Source organism: Danio rerio, chromosome 3 (genome assembly GCF_049306965.1).
Source record: "Danio rerio strain Tuebingen ecotype United States chromosome 3, GRCz12tu, whole genome shotgun sequence".
NCBI lineage: Eukaryota > Metazoa > Chordata > Actinopteri > Cypriniformes > Danionidae > Danio > Danio rerio.
The window spans coordinates 10321007-10343280 of NC_133178.1; the positions used below are offsets into that span (position 1 = coordinate 10321007).

Genomic DNA, 22274 nt, shown 5'->3' on the forward strand with positions numbered 1-22274 from the left:
TTTTAACTAGTTTTAGTTTTGGCCTCAATACTACTGTGATTGTAAAATAAAATACAATAAAAATAAATAAATAAACACAATTAATTAAATAAATAAATAAATAAATAAATAAATAAATAAATAAATAAATAAATAAATAAATAAATAAATAAATAAATAAATAAATATGATGGATTTAAGTAGTTTTAGTTTTAGCATCAGTACAACATTGATTGTAAATTGTATTTACAGTGAGTAAAATAAAATAAGATAAATGTAATTGAATTAAACATTGGTTTTATTTTTAAGTAGTTTTTGTTTTGGCATCAGCACTATGCTGATTGTAAAATAAAATTAAAAAAAATAACAATAAAATAAAATTAATTGATTTATTAAATTAAAATTTGTTGTATTTTTAGAGAGTTTTTGGCATCAGTACTACGGTGATTGCAAAATAAAATAAAATAAAATAAAATAAAGACAGAATTAAATTAAATTAAACATTTGTTGTATTTTTAAGGAGTTTTAGTTTTGGCATCAGTAAAACAGTGATTGTAAAATAAAATACAATTAAATAAATAAATATAAAATAAATAAACTAAATTAAAAAATGCAGTATTTTTCAGGTAGTTTTAATTTTAGCATCAGTACTACAGTGATTGTAAAGTAAAATACAATTAAATAAAAAACTAATAAATGAAATTAAATATTTGTTGTATTTTTTTAAAGTAGTTTAAGGGGCCAATCACACTGAGCATGTTTTTTTTTTATGCGTTGCAAGACACCTTTTATAAATGATTTACTAACAGCAACCAGTGTTTTGCACGCTGTTTATGTGCCCTGCGCGCCATGTGTTTTAACTTCCTGCTACACTTCTTGTTTTTGCCGATGCGTGCTGTGCACTCGCAGTTGAAAAAGTCAACTCTGAGTGGAAAAAGCAAGTTATGTCAGTCGCGTCTTTGTCATTTTCCAATCAACTGAGAGCAGAGTGATTGTCAAATAAAATACAAATAAATAAATAAATATAAAATAAATATATTTATTTGTTTATTTATATTTTGTTTCCGCTGACCTGCCTGCAGAGTGTGTAGTCAAGACGACTACAGAGACTTTTGAGAATGGAGGAGAGACTTGTGGTTGCTGAGTTGAGTTATCCGGTGCTGTATAAAATCACAAATCTTGAATATTAAAATACTATACATTTTTAAAATTATATTAATTTCAACAGCAACACTCGCGCACAATACGCAGCTGTCACCAGTCATTTCGTAGCAACATTAAAATCGCACCGCACTTTTTTTCTGGTCAAAATAAAAGGTCAGAGTGGCGCGTCACACGTTTTTGGAATTGAAAAGCGCGTTCGGTGTGATCGGCTCTTAATTTGGCATCAGTACTAGGGTGATTGTAAAATAAAATAACATATGTATCATGCTATTTTTAATAGTTGTTTTTTGTTCACTAATTTCACTAGTTTTGACATCAGTTCAATGCTTTGAGTGATTGTAATTTCAAAAAACAAAACAATTACAGTTACTTTAATATACATTTTGCCACCTCAGACGCTTCTGTACTGTGCTTTTAGTTTAATATGTATTATATATATTTGCATTTATAAATATTAGGTGACTTTTATATTTATTATATATTTGTATTTACAAATAGTTATCTATTTTTATATTTAGTGTATATTTTACGCGTGTTACGCCACATCAATCATTAATGTGCTCACCAGCATAATCTCCAGCTTTCTCATCGGCCGCGAGCCTCAGTGTTTCCTCGATGTGAGATCTGTCTCTCAGGATGGAATCCAGAACGACTTCGTCCTCTGAGGAGAAATCAAAGAGACACCAGTTAAAGTCGCCATGACAGGACATAAGACTGTGCTGTTTAACCATATCGTGACCTACTGTATATCCACTTGATCAGTCATCAGCCTATACCAATAACAAATTGTTGTCATGAAATAACATGTCGCTAAAATGTTTTTACACGCTAAGCAAAGAGCTTAGAATGACCAAGAGGCGACACTCAATAGAACGTTCCATTGCAACAGCAGCGCCCAGCAACAGCCATGGATACTGCCATTTTGGAGTGAAAGTGATCGGCCGTCCATTGGATCTCATTACTTTCGCGATGACAAGCAGCTGCTTTGTTTTTTATTTATCTATTTAAAAAGCGCATTAAAGCTAAGATACAACCTGAAAGACGACAATACAACACTTATTATCACAATCATCAGCACTTTTAATAGTTCATTTTACAGACTTGTAATATGCTGTTGTTCTATTGGAGTTTTCATTCTGATGGCCGCCTCGCCCTCTAGTGGCTGTTTCCCAAATTACACTAGAGTGTCGCCTCTTGGTCATTCTAAGCTCTTTGCGCTAAGAACATGTTTTGAAGATTTTACCTGCTGGTACACTGTTATATGTTGATAGTATGTAACACTATGCAAACATAAATATAAATCCTCTTATTTCTTCTTTGACATTGCATGACTAACATGTTCATTTTTGTTTATTTTAGCATCGCTACCCTGCTGAAAAATCCAGCTTAAACCAGCCTAGGCTGGTTGGCTGGTTTTAGCTGGTCGAGAATTTTAGAGAGGAGACTGGTTTTAGAGAGGTTTTGGCCATTTCCAGGCCATTTCCAGGCTGGTTTCCAGCCATTTCCATACTGGTCTTAGCTGGTCAGGCTGGGAGATGACCAGCTAAAACCAGCTTGACCAGCCTAGCCAAGCTGGGAGTCCAGCCAAAATCAGCTATATCCAGCTTAAACCAGGCTGGTCAAGCTGGTTTTAGCTGGATTTGGCTGGTCATTTTCCAGCCTGACCAGTTAAGACCAGGCTGGAAATGACTGGAAACCAGCCTGGAAATGGCCAAAACCCCTCTAAAACCAGGCTGGTCAACCAGCTAAAACCAGCCAACCAGCCTAGGTTGGTTTTAGCTGGATTTTTCAGCAGGGTAGTTAGTTTAAATTTTTTTAAACATATTTGAAAACATTGCTAGCATGTTTTAGCTTCCCTAAACTAAATGAACCTTGGCTTTTAAACAAATTAAATGAAAACAAAACTTTTTTGTAGCTACTCCGTGCTAGCCACAAATTAACCAAGGGTTTTGCTACTACTTGGTAAGCTAATATGCAAATTCATAAATAAAAGAAGCACTGCACTTTTTACCTCATATTCATTTGCTCATATTCGATCAGTGCGTATTTAAAATATGTTTCGTGACCATGTCGATTTTGGGATGTAATTCATAAGCAAGCTGACATGAGCAATAACAAATAAAAGTAAAGCTTTCCTCATCCTAGCGCTTATGAACACAATTATTTACCGTCAACATTTGTCTGGCGCACTCCTCATCAGGGAATGGTTATACTAATAATGTCACACTATTGATATTCATGCGACAATCTTACCCGTTGTTCACAGATATTTACCCACAATGCCTCGGGGTGTTCCTGCCAGGCTGCTGTTATCAGGACCGAAGACATAAATGGAGCCTAATGGGAAGACATGGTGTCTCCACATTTATATTTAGCATCTCTGCCATTCATTCCTCATGTAACAGCAGCACCATGTCTCTTTCAGAGAAAGGAGACGAGGAAAACACAGCGACATCCATTACGCTTCCTGTTTAACCTGACAGCTCAATTTGGTTTTGACAGTATCAATCTGATCTGTCTTATTTTAGAGTATCAAAGCTAAATATAGCAGCAAATGCTGGTCAAGTGCAGTGCGGCCTTGGCTTCATAAGCATGTTGGCGTGTATGAGGGACTTCCTGGTTTCCTAACAAGCTAATGCTAACTATGGAAATGGTCATTAACAAAACTAATTGGATATTGTCACATGCTCAGCATTTTATTACTACATGTAGCCTACAAAGACAAACCGCAGAATGACAGTTGCTAACATTTAGCTATTTATTGATCAAAACTAATTCATTCTTTTGGCTAATTTGGCAAATTAGCTTTTTTTTGCATTATAAAATAGCATATTCTTAACACAACTGGTTTCTTTATAACTAACATATATATTGGTAGTAAATTTAACACATGGCAAACATTTCTAATATGATTAACACATTGTTAGCATGTATTATCATGCTCGTTGTGTTGCTAAAATGATTTTACTATATTTAAGATGTTTCAGTATTCTTTCTGGTTCAGTTCAACGATGAATTTAGATGTTTACTTTGCTCAAAGGGTTGCTAGCATGGGGCTATCATGTTGGTAGCATATTGTTTATGTTTTAGGATGTCAAACATGTTTCCAACATGAACATCAAATTGCTAGCATGAAACATGGCTACAAGCATGTCACTCATGTTTTGCTAGCATGTTTTTAAACTGAGTCTAACATGTTGCTAGCTTAATTCTAAGTTATTTAACATGTTGTTAGCATAATTTAGCATGTTTTTATATGGTCAACACTATGGTGCTAGCATGCATTTACATGTTTCAGTATACTCCATGTGTTGTAAGCATGAGTCTTACATGTTTATCATGTCACATCTGTTATGTCTATGTTGCAAAGATGTTAGTCGTGGTAAAACATCACAATGCTAGCATGTTTATTAGCAACACATGACTAAATATTTTTCTTTCAGCAAAGATGCATTAAATTGATTGTGAGAAATTTGCAGCATAAATACAACATGTTGTTAGCTTTATTCTAACATTTACCATGTTGTTAGCATCATTTAGCATCTTTCCAATATGATCAACACACTGCTAGCATGCATTTATATGTTTTAAAATGTGTTAGCATATTCCATGTGTTGTTAGCATGCGTCTAACATGCTTATCATGCTGCTGATACATGTTTTAGCACAACTAACATTTTTTCAACATGTTCATCACACTGCTAGTATAGACAAACATGTTTGTTAGCAACACATGGCTATTTTTCTTTTAGCAAAGATGCATTAAATTGATTAAGCAATATGTAGCATGTGTCTAACATGTTGCTAGCTTAATTCTCGCATATTTAACGTTTTATTATCACTATTTAGCATTTTTCTAATATGGTCAACACACTGCTAGTTTTTGCCATATTTCAGCAAATTCAACGTGTTGTTAGCATGAGTCTAACATGTTTATTATGTCACTGACACATCTTTAATGTTTTACCACGATTAACATCTTTAAAACATGGACATCACACTGCTAGCCTAAATTAACATGTTTGCTAGCAACACATGGCTAAAATACCTTTCTTTCAGCAAAGATGCATTAAATTGATTGTAAGCAATGTGTAGCATGAGTCTAACAGGTTGCTAGCTTGATTATAGCTTATTTAACATATTGTTAGCACCATTTAACATTTTTCTAATGTGGTCAACACACTGCTAGCATTAACTTACATGTTTTTAGCATGTTTCAGCATATTCAATGTGTTGTTAGTATGATTCTTACATGGTTATCATGTCGCTGACACATTTTATATGTTTTCGTACGACTAACCTTTTTGCAGCATGGACATCACACTGCGAGCATAAATTAACATGTTTGCTAGCAACACATAGCTAAAATACTTTTTTCAGCAAAGATGCATTAAATTGGTTGTAAGTAACACGTAGCATGAGTCTAACATGTTGCAAGCTTAATCCTAACTTATTTAACATGTTGTTAGCATCTTTCTAAAATGGACAACACATTGCTAGCATACATTTACATGTTTCAGCATATTCAACATGTTGTTAGCAAAAGTTTAACATGTTTACATTTTTCAGATTTTAGCACGACTGACATGTTTGTTATTATTATTATTATTATTATATTGTTTTATGCTGCTAAGCACATAGGTAATGTTTTAACATCACTAGCATGAATATGTTGCTAGAATTTTTAGCATATGGCTAGAATGTTTAACATGTCACTCATGTTTTGCTATCATGTTTTTTAAATAAATAAATAATAATAATAATAATAATAATAATTCAGCAAGGACGCATTAAACTGATTAAAAACACCAGTGAATACATTCAGAATGTTTTACTTTTGTTTACTTTTGTAGCAAATTTTGAATGTTTTAGCAAAGATAAAAAATGTATCACAATCTTACCAACAATATGAAACAGCAAAACTATTTTCATTGATAAGAAATTGATATTAATCCTCGAATTATTATAATTCTAAGGATTTCTGAAGGATTGGGTGACACCGAACATTTTCAAATTAAGCTTTGCATCATTTGAATATAAAATTTTGAGTTGTAATAATTGTAGTAAAACTTTAAAAGGTACCAGCGAACAAAATCATTTCATTATCAACAAAATTCGCTAAATTCAATGCAAGGCACCATTGACTCTGCAAAACAAACCAGTGTGAATCAAGCTTGCCTGGAAAGCTCTAGAAGCACTTCTGGTGTGCAAGCATCTGTCATCCGTTCCCACAATCCCCCTAGTGGTTCATGCAGCTAAACACTGTATTTATTTTGTTCTCGGGTGTCCGCTGGCATGTATTTGCACATCTGAATCTGGCTTAGGCATGCATTAGTCTTCCTGGTCGGCTGCTGACAGAAATAACTAACAGCTCAAGTAATATGTGCTAAATCAACCTGCATCAGCACAAATGTAAAATCCATCTGTGAATGTGGGCCAGCAGCGTCTGTTTACATCTACAGGACACATGAGTTCAGCTCAGACTCAGAGATCACTGACTGACTCTCTGATTTATTTTCTTACATTAGTTAGATGTACATAAATGTGTATCTCTCTCTATCTGCCTGACCAACCACTCAAAAGCTGGTCTATTCATTCATTCATTCATTCATTCATTCATTCACATAAATGTCTGTCTTTTCATCCATCCATCCACCTATCTATTCATTCAATTAATCAGCCATCCATTGTTTGATCTATGTATCTATCTATACATCTGTCTTTTCACTAATCCATTTCGTTCTATCTGTTTTTCCATCCATCCATTATCCATCCATCTAACTTATACATTTATCCTTCCATTAAATCTATAAATCTATACATCTATTCATCTGTTTTCCATCCATTCACACATCCATCTACCTTATCCCTCTATCCATTCATTAAATCTATACATCCATCTATCAATCCATCCAATTTATGCATCTGTTTTTCCTCCATTCACAATTTATCCATTCATTAAATCTGTTTATCTACTTTTCATCCATCTGTCTTTTCATCCATCCATTTCTTTTTATCTGTTTTTCCATCCAACCGTCTATCTTTCATATTCATCTAGCTGTTTTTCCATCAATCCAACAATCTATCCATTTATCCAATAATCAAATATATCCATCTATCTATCTATCTATCTATCTATCTATCTATCTATCTATCTATCTATCTATCTATCTATCTATCTATCTATCTATCTATCTATCTATCTATCTATCTATCTATCTATCCATCTTTTTCCATCCATCAATCTGCCTATTTATCCATTCATTATATCTATCTATCTATCTATCTATCTATCTATCCATCCATCCATCCATCCATCCATCCATCCATCCATCCATCCATCCATCCATCCATCTATCTATCTATCTATCTATCTATCTATCTATCTATCTATCTATCTATCTATCTATCTATCTATCTATCTATCTATCTATCTATCTATCTATCTATCTATCTATCTATCCCCATATATCCCCAAATATCCCCATAAATTTATCCAACAATATATCCATCTATCCATCCATCTTTTTCTATCCATCCATCCATCCATCCATCCATCCATCCATCCACCCATTTATCCATTCATTAAATCTATCTCCATGTTTTATCATCCATTCTTCAAACTTATCCATCCATTTGTTTTCCCCATCAATTTATCCAACAATATAACCATTTATCCAATAATCAAATCTATTCATTCTATCCATATATCTATCTATCCATTCATCCATCCATCTTTTTCCATCCATCAATTCATCCATCCGCTTATTTATCCATTCATTAAATCTATCTATCTATCTATCTATCTATCTATCTATCTATCTATCTATCTATCTATCTATCTATCTATCTATCTATCTATCTATCTATCTATCTATCTATCTATCTATCTATCTATCTATCTATCTATCTATCTATCTATCAATTCATCCATCAATCCATCCACCTATTTATCCATTTATTAAATCTATCTATCCATCCATCCATCCATCCATCCATCCATCCATCCATCCATCCATCCATCCATCCATCCATCCATCTATCTATCTATCTCTTTTCTTCCATTCATTTTTACCATCTGTTTCACCATCCATTCGTCTGCTCATCTTTCTTATATATCAAACATATCCATTCATCTGTTTTTCCATCCATTTATCCAACGATCTATCTATTTCTCCACTAATCTATTCATTTATCCATAAAAGCAAGTATCCAATGCTGTCAAGAGCATAGTTTTCCATGTCTAATACAACAACGTTACTTCACGTTTTCCAAGCTTCTCCTTTGTTATATATTGTTTAAATATACATTTCAACTTCTGTAGACTTTACAGTGACTCGCCGCGGTCAGATTCCCAGTGAAGCGTTTCACACACTTTTTTTTCTTTCTCCAGCCTGTTGAGGAAAGGCCATATTGTTGATCTCCTGCGCTGGAGAGGAGCGAGGAGCAGATGGTGCTCTCGGGCCTGTTGCGATTACACAACGCGCTGGTTAAAGCGTAAGAGTGCTCAGCCGACGGCAGCCAAGTCAAGCTGCTAAAAATACAGCGCTGTAATGTTGAGCTCAGCATGGCGCTAAAACAGCCAAAGGTTAGCGACGAGGTGTGCAGTTTAAATGGGTGAACTGTGAACAATCTGGGGTTTCCGCTAATAATTGCTAATGTGCTGAAGAAGAAAAGGCCTCAGTTGGGTAACTAATAGTCTACTCAAATAGGTAATACCAAAGTATACACAAGACATGTTACTCGTATCTTTTTGGAAAAGTTTAACTGTCAATATGGTGAAAAAAGCCCTGCATACTAGCACAGGAGCCAATCGTCAATTGCTATATACCAGGGGTGTCCAAACTCGATTCTAGAGGGCCGGTGTCCTGCATAGTTTAGCTACGACTTCCTTCAACACACCTGCCTGGAAGTTTCTAGTACACCTAGAAAGAGTCTGATTAGCTGGTTCAGGTGTGTTTAGTTGGACACCTGCCCTCCAGGATCGAGTTTGGGCAGTCCCGCTATAGACTGATGATACTCTGGGGGAGGGACTTGGACCAGATGTGAGTTTCTGCAGATTTTGTGTTATTTGGATGTTTAGAAATGAAACTAAAGAGACAGTTGTTTAATTTTACTGGTGATTCCTAATATGAAATTCAATCGTAAGCTTGGCAAGCAGTTTTGGAGAATTTGATGTTTCCCCATTCAAACAGAATGCCCGAGCGGCGTTTCAAAGATGGCCGCCAAGTGAAATGACTTGCCTTAAAGGGATTTTGGTGATACACTGTATACCATCATATTAATGCAAAATGATATGTAAACTATAATGAAAAGTTTTGGCAATGGAAGATTAATTATGTAAAAAAAAAAAAAAAAAAAGAGTCTGAACAAAATCCAAATAATGAATGAATGAATGAATAAGTAAGTAAATAAATAAATCGTCATGTTAGAATTATCAGGTTTTATCTGACATTTTGCATATTCGTATAAAATGACAACTTATTTACAATACATGATGTTTTTTTTAAACAAGTTGTTTACATTTTTAGACATTTATTTTAAAAACTAAAAGGTTTTATCTACAAAGTCTACCTCTAGCTTGGCTCTATCCGCTTGTTAAGTGGTGACATGTTGGTGACGTATGTATACTGTTTCCGGGTCCAAGCCACCATTCATTTGAGTTGGGAAACTATTTGTTTATAATCACTTTTAAAATTACACATTAAAATTAATTTTATATAAAGTCATAGTGTACACAACAATCCCTGGGCTTGCTGCATCACAAATATCAAAATTTTAACAATTTATAAAAAAATTAATCACTTTCTGGCCATCGGATATTAGGCATGGAGATATATACTGCAATCAGGATTTTCGAAAGTATTAAATCGCTTTGTAAACGTTTATAATTACCATTTCATGAGTCTCCCCATACAGTTGAATAGAGCGCTTGGACCCGGAAGCCGCTTCGCGTGACGTCACACTTAACAAGCGGATAAGGTTCTTTCTGTGAGCCAATCAGCATTTCAAATGCACGCACAAGGGATCATGATCAGAATCAGGATCTGCTTTCTTTGTCATTCTGCCGGATTGCTCCGTTTACAGCGGCTAGTCGACTAAATAATCTCCACGCAAAATTGAGAAGAAACCTGAAACTGAAAAGGTGTATGTCAAAAGCTGTCTTATTTTAGAGGCTGCATCCTCCGAAATATATTTTTTCCCAGAGATGGGTTGCGGCTGAAAAGGGCATCCGCTGCGTAAAACATGTGCTAGATAAGTTGGCGGTTCATTCTGCTGTGGCGACCCCAGATTAATAAAGGGACTAAGCCGAAAAGAAAATAAATAAATGAAATATATTTCTATTTGTGTGTTTATAGACTGTAAATATGTAAACAACTCATTTGCTTAATGTCTGTTTTCTTTTAAAGTCTTTAAACTTGACATTAGGCCTTGAAGTTTAATTTATGATTATTATTCTGTCCAATTACTTTGGACCCTTAACAAGTGGGAAGCATGTATGCAAACTGTTGCAATTCCTGCAGCGTTCACCTGATTTGAATGTTAACATCCTCAATTTAAATCACATCTTGTTCACTTCACTTCAAATCCATTGTGTTGGCCAAAAATGTTAGAATGGTGTCGATGTCCCAATATTTATGGACCTAACTGTATATTTACATAACACAGCACTAGTAAGCATTAAATATAGCCACCAAATGATAAAAATGTTTTACTGTAAAGTTTGCCGAAGGCTGATTATGAAAACAACTGTGTGCACAACAAATTAAAAAATACTTGCAAGTTTGATGGCTGTATAGTACACCTTTCCTAACATGCATATTTTTAAATTATATAATATCTTTTGTTATTAAAGTTACTATAAGTCTATTTTAAAGCATTCCTGTCAACCCTCTTGTTTTTCCCGGGATTCTCCTATATTTTACAGATCTATCCCACTATCAACCCGTAATGGCATTTTACCGTATTTCTTTCCTTTCTCTGAAGAGTGACAATAAACACTAAAGAGCCGATTCTCCTCATACGCATCCCATACCGCCAAACCACCAGGGGCCACCCCTTGCTCTTAAACGTGAGTCTGTTCGGTGCTTTTGTTTTATTTAGGCATGAAAACACTTCGAAATAAAATATAAAAGCGGCAAGATACTCTTCCTTTCCATTACAGATGCTGTTGCCCCTCCAATCCTCAAAACAGTCATGTAGCAGTGCGTGACTGTCAGCTGACGTACTCCATAGTGATAAATAGATGCTGTTTCCCAAATGGATTCTGTACACGCGAGTCTGGGTTCATGTTTGAACCTATTTTTTACAGTCCATGGTTTAAACAGACATATACACATAATTAATAATAATCACATCTAAAGATGTCGATCTTGGTGGAGTTTTTGTTTTCCAAACACAGCAAATTTTGTCCTAAATGAGCATAAACATTTAGGAAAGCAATCAAATGCTTTTTTTTTTTTTTTAGAGGTGTGCATTTTTAAAGTGACACCTCTGTTATTTACTGTAATCAACAACAAAAAAATCCAAATAAATGAGATTCATTCGTTGCTCTTTAATCAAAATGTGTAAGTTATACAGTGAAGAAAAGATTGAGATTTGATAACTTGATTCTATTTCTTTATAATGGCTATTAATTTTAATAACATAAACTGTTTTATTTGCAGCTAATGTATGCTATTTATTTTGTCTTTTGTAAATAATAATAATAAAACATATTACTCACTGTTTAACTGTTTATTTACAATGAAATAGCTCCAGAAGAACATATTAAGTAATTTGGGGATTGTTTTAGGAGTGGTTTGGGAGATATCCCTTATCATGGTGGGTTTATCCCTTATTTTCACATCCAAATATTGACAGGTATGTTTTAAAGAGTTACACATGATTGATTGGTCTTGATTGGTCAATGATACGAAATCATTTTTCTGGCCTCATGGTGCAAATTACCATACCAAATCGCAGCATAAAAACTATGAAACACCTGTCCCAACAGCAGCTTTCTCCATCACTAATATAACACCAACACCACTACACACATCTCCACTACAGGTCACAGTCAGGCATGCTGTCCGTCTATGGGGGTTAACTTGAATGTTAACCCTGTGTGTGCTGGAAGGACAAACGCGCCAGAAAGCAGCATCTGTCCTGGACATCCAATGAGCCTGTCGCCTAGCAACAGAGGCTTTGGAAAAAACACAGCTGCTGCCGGAGCTCATCCTGCTGGAATGCCACCGGACGCTTACTGGGCATATGCATGGAGGAAACATGGTCTAAAGACCCCCTGAAGGGCCTTGAAATGCGCAGCTTTGTCCGATGTTAGCCTTATTGTTGAATCCACTTTTTCGGACACCACTACAAATGGCTGCTCTCTTAAATTGTGCAATATTTAAGAGTATAAAGGCGATTTCGGATACAGTTACAGTTTGTTTTGGCAATGCTGAGCCTGTCTGTTTCTTTCTGCTTTAAAATACATGTGTGTGTGAACTATAAGGGAGTGTGTATAGCATTCACCATAATGAAAAGCATGCTTGTATAGAGTTCAGATGTCAAAACCTCTGAAATTTTCTGATATTACGAGTATTTTAGTCAACTTTCTATGTTTATGTTCAGTCAATAAAGATGCAACGATTCCGATTAAACTATTTACTGCACTTTAATTACAGTTAATTAATCGGTAAGTCTCTTAGCCGCATTTCTAATGCACGGAACGAAACGAAACTGCTGCAATTTAACAAAGTTATGCCAAGTTGCCAACTGTGCGCTAGTTTAAAGTTCCAAGCTTGTACACCGAGGCTAATGTGCATGCACACTGGATTAACTATAGCAGCGGCCGTTCTCATATCACGTCTTATCCGCTTGCAAGTTTATTACTTCTACTGTAAGAATAGATGACAATATGCGCGCACAAGCGGAGCAACAGGCTTGCCTCTTTCCAGCGTAAGCAGTAGAAAACATCTGATCTCATGGTGAGAGTTGTGCGTGCCTTTCAGTGCAATGTCAACAAAAGATATGACGAATTATTATTAAAATGATTATGTATGCATCAACGTAGGGCTCTGCAATTAATCGAAAATCCAATTTCGATTACGGCTTCTAACGATTATGAAAAACCATTAATCGAGATAAACGATTATTCCATTATTTACCGTCCCCTGTCCAGTTGTCCTCACTTGTTGCTCTTAAATGCTTGTGTGTGCGGCGCGCAGACAGTCAGAAGCATGCGGTCTGCACTTGGTCTTATTCGCACATTGTGACGAGCAGAGAGCCCACACATCTAAAGTCATTAACGTGAGCGCTTTAATGTTCAAATAGGTGTCAAAACGCGGTGTTTAGTGATTATTCATATTAACCCTCATTTTGTAATAAACAAACGAGTTGAGGATCAAAAGACAAGTGAAAGCGAAACCATTAAAGTGACAGAGCACAGCTGCCGCCTGTTTTATCATGATGAATAAAACAACGAGAAAATCCCTCTCTGCTCTTGACTGAAGACTTTTGTAGCTAATGTGTTTTTCTTACGGTGAAGATGCTAAAAGCACAGTTTGTTTCGTATTTTTATTCTATTGTATTTATTTCTCTTTCCTTTGCAGGGAGGAAAATAATATATGCAGTTGAAGTCAGAATTATTAGCCCTCCTGAATATTAGCAACCTTTTCCCCCAATTTCTGTTTAATGGAAAGAAGATTTCTGAATATAATAGTTTTAATAATTCATTTCTAATAACCGATTAATTTTATCTTTGCTATGATGACAGCTCATTATATTTTAGTAGATTTTTTTTAAATACAAACATTTAAATTCAAAGTGTGATTCAAAAGCTTAACTAGGGTAATTAGGCAAGTCATTATATAACAGTTTCTTCTGCAGACAATCAAAAAAAAAAAATAAATAAAAAAATAAAATATATATATATATATATATATATATATATATATATATATATATATATATATATATATATATATATATATATATATATATATATATATATATTGCCTAAAGGGGCTAATAATATTGATCTTAAAAGAGGTTTCAAAATATTTAAATTTGCTTTTATTCTAGCCAAAACAAAACAAATAAGGCTTTCTCCAGAAGAAAAATATTAGAGGAAATACTGTTAAAATTCCTTGCTCTGTTAAACATCATTTGGGAAATATTTATTTTTAAAAAATTCTCAAGAGTGCTAATAATTTTGACTTAAACTAATAATCGTTTGGAATAATCGTGATTACAATTATGACCAAAATAATCGTGATTATGATTTTTCCTAAAATCGAGCAGCCCTACATGAACGCAGATGGCAACAACAGTTAATCTAAATAGCTGCTAACCCCATATAAAATGTACATTTACATTAGACGTGATAACAGTGAAACCATGATTATTCTTCAGACTATATAATCGTACAACCAAAATCCATAATTGTTGGATCTATAATTGTTATGCAGTTCAAAACATAACATATGAATGTGTCTGAATGTAGAAGAAGCCTATTTCAGCAATGCACTGCTTTTGTTGTGCTCTGAAATACAACATTTGAATGTAAAAGAAAAAACAAAATCCTATTGTACAATGCACTGATGTTAAGTAGTTTCAAAATAGAATATATTAACACTTTAATGTAGAAAAAGCCAACGTGGGAGAAAAAATACAGCGTATGGTCTCTTATGTGCAGTTATGTCATCACTCATATTGCAAGTCAAATCTCTCCGACCCTTCTTTTGGGATGCTTTTCATGAACCGGCCCCCATGACAAACTAATTGAATAGCTCTGATTTACACTGTCTGAATGTGCCATTCACCATATAGATAATTGTAATTGTGTGTAACAGTTTCAGGAACACTACTTTTTGTTTGCAAATAGGCTCATTTGACATCTCTTCTAGAGTTAAACAGTTGAGTTTAACCCTTTTTGAGCCCATTCAGCCAGTCTTTGTGTCTGGTGAGAACACTTTTAGCTTAGCTTGATCATTGAATCAAAGAGTTTTGATAATTTTCCTATTTAAAGCTCGACTATTATAGTTACCCAAGACCGACAAAAAATCCATCCAATTTGTTATTACAAAAAATTATTAGTGTTTTGACCTGTGAAAGTCTGAAATTTTATTGATAATGGTCTTTAACTTGACATGGTGAAACCTGCAGAAACCCTGTTTTTACCCAGACATTTAAAAAGAATATATTTAGAGTAGTAATCACTATATATATATATATATATATATATATATATATATATATATATATATATATATATATATATATATATATATATATATATATTTTTTTTTTTTTTTTTTTTTTTTTTTTTTATCCAAGGTACCGGCTAATGCCAATTATACATATTAATATATATACAGTTGGAGTCAGAATTATTAGCCCCCCTTTGAATTTGTTTTTCTTTTTTTCCCAAATGATGTTAAACAGAGCAAGGGAATTTTCACACTATGTCTGATAATGTTTTTTTCTTCTGGAGTCTAAAAGTCTTTTGTTTTATTTCGGCTAGAATAAAAGCAGTTTTTCATTTTTAAAAACCATTTTAAGGTAAAAATTATCAGCCCCTTTAAGCTAAATTGTTTTTCGATAGTCTCCAGAACAAATCATCGTTTTACAATAACTTGTCTAATTACCCAAACCAGCCTAGTTAAACTAATTAACCTAGTTAAGTCTTTAAAATGTCACTTTAAGCTGTATAGAAGTGATCTGAAAAATATCTGAATAAAAGATCAAATAAAACAGTTATTAGAAATTAATTTTTAAAACTATTATGTTTAAAAATGCGTTGAAAATATCTTCTCTCCCTTAAACAGAAATTGGGGGAAAAATTAAACAGGGGGGCTAATAATTCTGACTTGTATATAAAATATTGATTAGACTCTTTTTATGAACGCCTGGTTGCATGTCAATAGTTGACTGATTTCTAGTAGTAGGCAGACAGCCAGATAGCAGACAGCCTTTGATTGGTCAGGAGATCTTATGAGATGCTAAAGTGCCCGGTGATGTCATAAAACATTGATGTTTAGTGGTAGAAACCGCAGACAAATCTTAAATGTTTATTTCTTTGAAATGTGAACGTTGTCAGTTTATTAGCACACTAGCTTATAGATAACATAAAGTCATCGTGAACAGGATGTTGCGGAGACTTTTATTTGAGTAAGTTGATGTACTTCCAACTGAAACGGAATATTGAGTTGGGTTGGGGCTTTCTTTTTGCGCATCATTCGCTTGTAGCAAACTAACGGTACAAGGGGCATGGGCCGGGCCAGATGGAATCTGCGGATGTTTTTTGCTATTTCTGTGGAGAATTTTGGTAAAAATCTGCGGATTTCTGCGGTATTATTTTGGGAGTATCCAGTGGAGTATCATAACTAAAACCTTAATATATTAAATAAAAAGTAATAAATACTGAATAAAAACTGAATAAATTCATATTTACACATTTAAATAAATAAATTAAAATAAATAGAATTAATAATGGGCTAAAAATCTCCAGAAATCTGCGGAAAATCTGCGGAATTCTGCGCGCGCAGATTCCGTGTGGGCCTAGGCATAGCTAAGAATATTGTGGCTGAAGACGTTAAATTGACATCATCAGAAGGACTCCCCACTCCAAACGCAGAAGTAAATGCTCATGTTTTGATTGATGATTACCAAAACAATTGTTTTTTTTTTTCAATGGCTTAACTTACCTGAAGAACAACAATGTGCGCTAGCAAAATAAATATTGATTTCACACAGACTTTAAGGAAAAAAAATTATGCTTTGATTCCAGTGGTACTTTAATACCATCTGCTAACCGTGAAAATGTTTATATAATAGTCTATTTAAGAAATCTCTTGGCTTGCTCGGTGTTTATGACAGCGATTCATTGCATAAACACAGATGGAGACTCTTGAAAAGCGGCAGGTGATTGTTTAGACCTCTGACAGGGCACTAAGCAATGAATACAACAAATGTGGCTCATTTTCTATCACACAGATGAGCTAATACGGTGCGGTGGCTCACAGTTTGGCTTTCCTTCGGCCCTGATCATGTTCTGCTGGCAGATGCAGGAGGCAAATTGAATTAATGTGAACATGATTAGGGAGGCGAGCCTTGAGCCCGTCTGAACCCGCAGGATTTACCGGCAGCTCAGGAGAGATGCACACAACCTTTACTGAGGGCCAGGGGATTTCCAGATGAACAACAGTGCTTTTGGGGATTCAATGAATTTAATTACACAGCAGCTAAACTTTGCTGAATATCACCTAAAATTCTGAAACAGTTTTGCATTATTAATATAGTTAAGGATGCACATGAGATTACAAAATGTATAATATAGCATTCAAATCAAGGTTATTAAATTGTACTGAAAATTAATGATACACTGTAAAACAATTGCTGAGTTCCACTTCCACACAATCAATTTGTGTTGGGACAACATGAAGGAGTTAACTTATTAGTTTTCACATTTTTAGGTGGATTGAACAAAGAACAATTAAGTTGCCCCCCCAAAAAACTCAAGAGTTGTCTTGTTTCAGCTCAATTTAAATAAGTAGTTTGAACAAACAGCAAGTGTCATTTTTTGAGTGTAGACAAAATGTATATTTATCATATGTGAACTTTATTTCTTTATTCATAATTGCAGTCAGAATTATTAACCCCTCTAAATTATTGAGGGGTTAATTTTTTTAATTTAATTAGTTTTATTTAATTAGTTTATTTTTTCCCTAATTTCTGTTTAACAGAGAGAGGATTTGTTTTCAGCACATTTCTAAACATAATATTTTTAATAACTCATTTCTAATAACTGATTTATTTTCTCTTTGCCATGATGAGTAAATAATAATTGACTAGGTATTTTTCAAGACACTTCTGTACAGCTTAAAGTGACATTTAAAGGCTTAACTAGGTTAATTAGTTTAACTAGGCAGGTTAGGGTAATTAGGCAAGTTATTGTATATTGATGGTTTGTTCTGGTTTTAAAAAATAGCTTAAAGGGGCTAATAATTTTGACCTTTTTTCACCTGCTTTTGTTTTAGCCAAAATAAAAAAACTAAGACTTTCTCCAGAAGAAAAAAAATATTATTAGACACTGTGAAAATTTCCTTGCTCTGTTAAAAATCAATTGGGAAATATTTAAAAAAAGAAAAATTAATTCAAAGGGGGTTTAATAATTCTGATTTAAAATGTATGGGTCAATTAAAAAAAGAAAAGTTTTCTTAAGTTTTTCTTAAAGCTGAATTAATAAGCTTTCCATTGTGTGTTTCCTATAATAGAACGATGTTTGTCAGAGATACAATTATTTGAAAATATGGAAATTTTTTAAAAATCTGAAAAAAAACACCTATACAAAATATATATTTATACAATTATAAAACACATCCATAAAAATGATTGGATGGATGGAACAATAGAACGATCAACATATAGACAGAACGATAGAATGATAGAACAACAAATGCATAGAATGATAAAAAAATGGATGGATGGATGCATGGAACAACAGATATATAGAATGATAAAAAAACGGATGGATGGATGGATGGATAGATGGATAGATAGCTAGAACGACATACACAGAACGATAAAAAAATGGATGGATGAATGGATAGAACGATAGATAGATGGATAGAGCGACAGATACTTAGAACGATGAAAAAATGCATTGATGGATGGATAGACAGAATGATAGAACGACATACATAGAACGATAAAAAAATGGATGGATGGATAGAACGATAGATAGATGATAGATAGAATGATGGATGGATGGACAGGCAGAACAGATACATAGAATGATAAAAAAACAGATGGATGGATGGATGGATAGAATGATAGAATGACAGACAGACAGATATAGATAGATAGATAGATAGACAGACAGACAGACAGACAGACAGACAGACAGACAGACAGATAGATAGATTGATAGACCGACAAACGGATAGAATGACAGACAGATAGAAGGATGGACACATAGAACAGAGGAGAGATAGAACGACAGACAGAATTTAATTAACGGATAAATATAATAGATCGCTGTTGAAATGGATAAAAAAACAGATGGATGGATAAGTTAGATGGATGAACAGATTGATGGATATGTGGATGGACGGATAGATGGACAAGAGCAAAATAGAGAGAGACAGGGCATGAAATCAGGACAGAAACAAATTATAAAATAAAAATCTGCATATATTAATACATACATCTATATTTAAATTATTTATAATATTCAACCCCTCCCTCTTTCTCTCTCTCTCTCTCCATCCATCTTTCATGGCCAATCACTGAGAGACATGAATAGCAACAGGTGCCAAGGTTCTGGTCTCGCTTGATGACAGAAATAGCTCCACAATGGGTCACGGCTCAGAAAGAACCAGGGGAGGGGGCGGAGCCTCACTGGCCTTCATCTGTCAATCACAGAAATGATTCTGAGCTTCCAAAATTAGCAGCTAACTAAGATTAAATAAGTCTCCGGCATAATTTGGCACGCATCAACAACACACACAAAAAAAAAAATCAATAGAGTACAGACAACCGGACTTTTTAACAGAAGATCTTGTGGGCTGTTTTTAGCTTGTTACTTCAAAGCTTTTATTAGCATGACACGAAATATCAAAGCCTTGTGTGACACATTTCTGAACCCGAGACCCAGGATCATATCCGTGTGGTAAATCCACAGGGGTATCAGAGTTACGAACGTCAAATGGAGCCGAGGATTGAAAACATGACTCGTTTCTGTAAAGCCGCATCGCATTGGCCTTTTTATGGAATAAGCATTTGGCCTCCCGTCCCACAATTCCTAGCAGAGGGAAGTCCCTAAAGAGCAGGGGCTCCACATGCCTGCTGTACTACATTGCTGAAAGGCGGGGAGAGCCCTTACTCACTCGCTGCTGAGAGAACCCATATCAAGTGCACAGCCAACAGGGAGCACTTCCTCTAAGGTTCACTTTCACATTGAAAGGTTCTTCGATAGTAATGATGGGGGTCCAGAAATAACTTTTAACAGCCACGGGAACTTTCCAAGGTATAAAAAGTTATATACAGTGGGGAAAAAAAGCTCTATAGATCAGGGCTATTCAATTAGTTTGTCATGGGGGTCAGTTCATGAAAAACATCCCAAATGAGGGGCCGGAGAGATATGACTTGCAATATGAGTGATGACACAACAGCATATAAGAGCCCATATGCTGTATTTGTGCTCATAAAGACACACACGTTGGCTTTTTCCACATTTTTGAAACTACATAACATCATAGCATTGTACAATGTGGCTTTTTTTTTACAAACATATTCAAATGTTGTATTTCAAATAGCATCCCTAATCCCACCTAATACCTGAACCCAACTACTTCCTTAGTCACTATTACTAATAAGTATAATTAGTTGTTTTCTGTGGTAAAAAGGTTATATATAATGGGAGAAATCTCTATAAGTGCTTAAAATGCTCAACAAGCAAAGAAAAAATAAAAGTACTTTAGTTAAAATACTAACTACTGGCTAATTACCTGCCTTGTAATAATTTACTGGCTGCTTATTACTTCCTATTACTTATTACATCCTTATTCCCACATGAGACCTAAACCCAACTACCTCCTTCCTAACCATTAATAAGAAGCTAATTTGTTGTTTTCCAAAGTAAAATGTTATATATAGTGGAGGAAAAACTATAGATTTGTAACACTTTAACACTAGTTAAGATTTAATTTTAAGTACAAACAACTCGCTTATTACCTGCCTATTAATCCTATACTGGCTGTTTATTAGTACTTGTAGTGGATGAATTAATTCTACATCCCAAAACCCAATACATAAACCCAACTGTTTCCTAACTTACTACTATTTAGAAGCCAATATTTGTTGGTTTCCGAGGTAAACAGTTAGATATAGTGGTGGGAAAACTATATAGATCAGTGGTACTCAAACTGTGGTACGTGTGCCACTACTGGTATGCGGGCTTCCTTCTAGTGGTACGAGGAGGCATCAAATATGTCATATGTACAAGCTACATATATTTAAAAATGTAAACATAAATATGATGACAAATAGCCTATATTTCTAGGTGTTGATAAATAGGCTACTATGTTATTACTTTGCAGTAGTACAGGAGTTTTTTTTTTACTTTTTAAGAAAAGTAATCTATCATTTTAATAAAATGAAAAGCACATAATAATAATAAAAAGCATAATAAAAGCACATTTTAATTTAATTGTTGACTTTTTTTTTTTTTTACATGTAAGCACAGTGCAGGGTTAATGTTCAAACTATAATGTTTAAAGTGGCTGACAATAATATTCTTATTAATAGGAATTAATCTGCCTCGTTTTTTTACTGTATTAAGTTATAGCTGCTTTACTGGGCCTACTACGCAACCATATTTCAATACTGCTCATTACGGTGGTACTTGATGAAAAAAGTTTGAGAACCACTGATATAGATGCTTAAAATGCTCATCAAGCCAAGAAAAAAGTAATACTTTAGTTTAAATTCTGATTACTGGCTTATTACCTGCCTTTTAATACTATACTGGCTGTTTAGGACTTATAAAACATAATATTTATTCGACATCCCAAATCCCACCTGATACCTAAAGCCAACTACTTCCTCACTAACTACTAATCAGAAGCTAATTCATTGTTTTCCAAGGTAAAATGTTATATATAGTAGGGGGAGAACTATAGATCTTTTACACTAGTTAATGCTTTAGTTTAAGTACTAACAACTAGCTTATTGCCTGCATATTCATACAATACTGGCTGTTCATTAGTACTTATAAAGGATGATCTTATTCTACATCTCTAAACTCAATACCTTACCCAAACTACTTACTCACTATTATTAAGCAGATAATTGGGAGTTTATTGTGTTAAAAGTCTTAGTTAACGGCTTGTCAATATGGTGTTTCATCCATTTGGAACTTGTATTTTTGAGATTGTTTGGATTGATTGGGTTGGAATTGCATTAAAACCTGTGATATGGCAACTTTAACCTAAAGAGAGAGGTAATTCTTTATAATGAACCAGATTTTAGATCATTTATTTAACCATGTCATTAAATAAAATAAATATCAATATGCAACGAAAGGAAACTTGTCACCTGCAAGGCATTTTGATGTGGCTAAAAAGGAAGGTTAGGAAGGCAAACAGA

At 34.2% G+C, this 22274-nt stretch overlaps 1 protein-coding gene across 3 annotated transcripts in view; it reads right to left on the minus strand.

The window, feature by feature from the left end:
- srl (sarcalumenin) overlaps positions 1-22274 on the minus strand; it is a 67106-nt gene that overhangs the window by 27218 nt on the left and 17614 nt on the right. For all 3 annotated transcript variants that reach the window (XM_073939936.1, XM_009299804.5, NM_001077531.1), the window contains 1 exon segment: positions 1709-1804. Coding sequence is in view for 2 of the 3 variants with exons in the window: in XM_009299804.5 (XP_009298079.1) it covers positions 1709-1804 (96 nt within the window). In the remaining variant the exon portion in view is untranslated.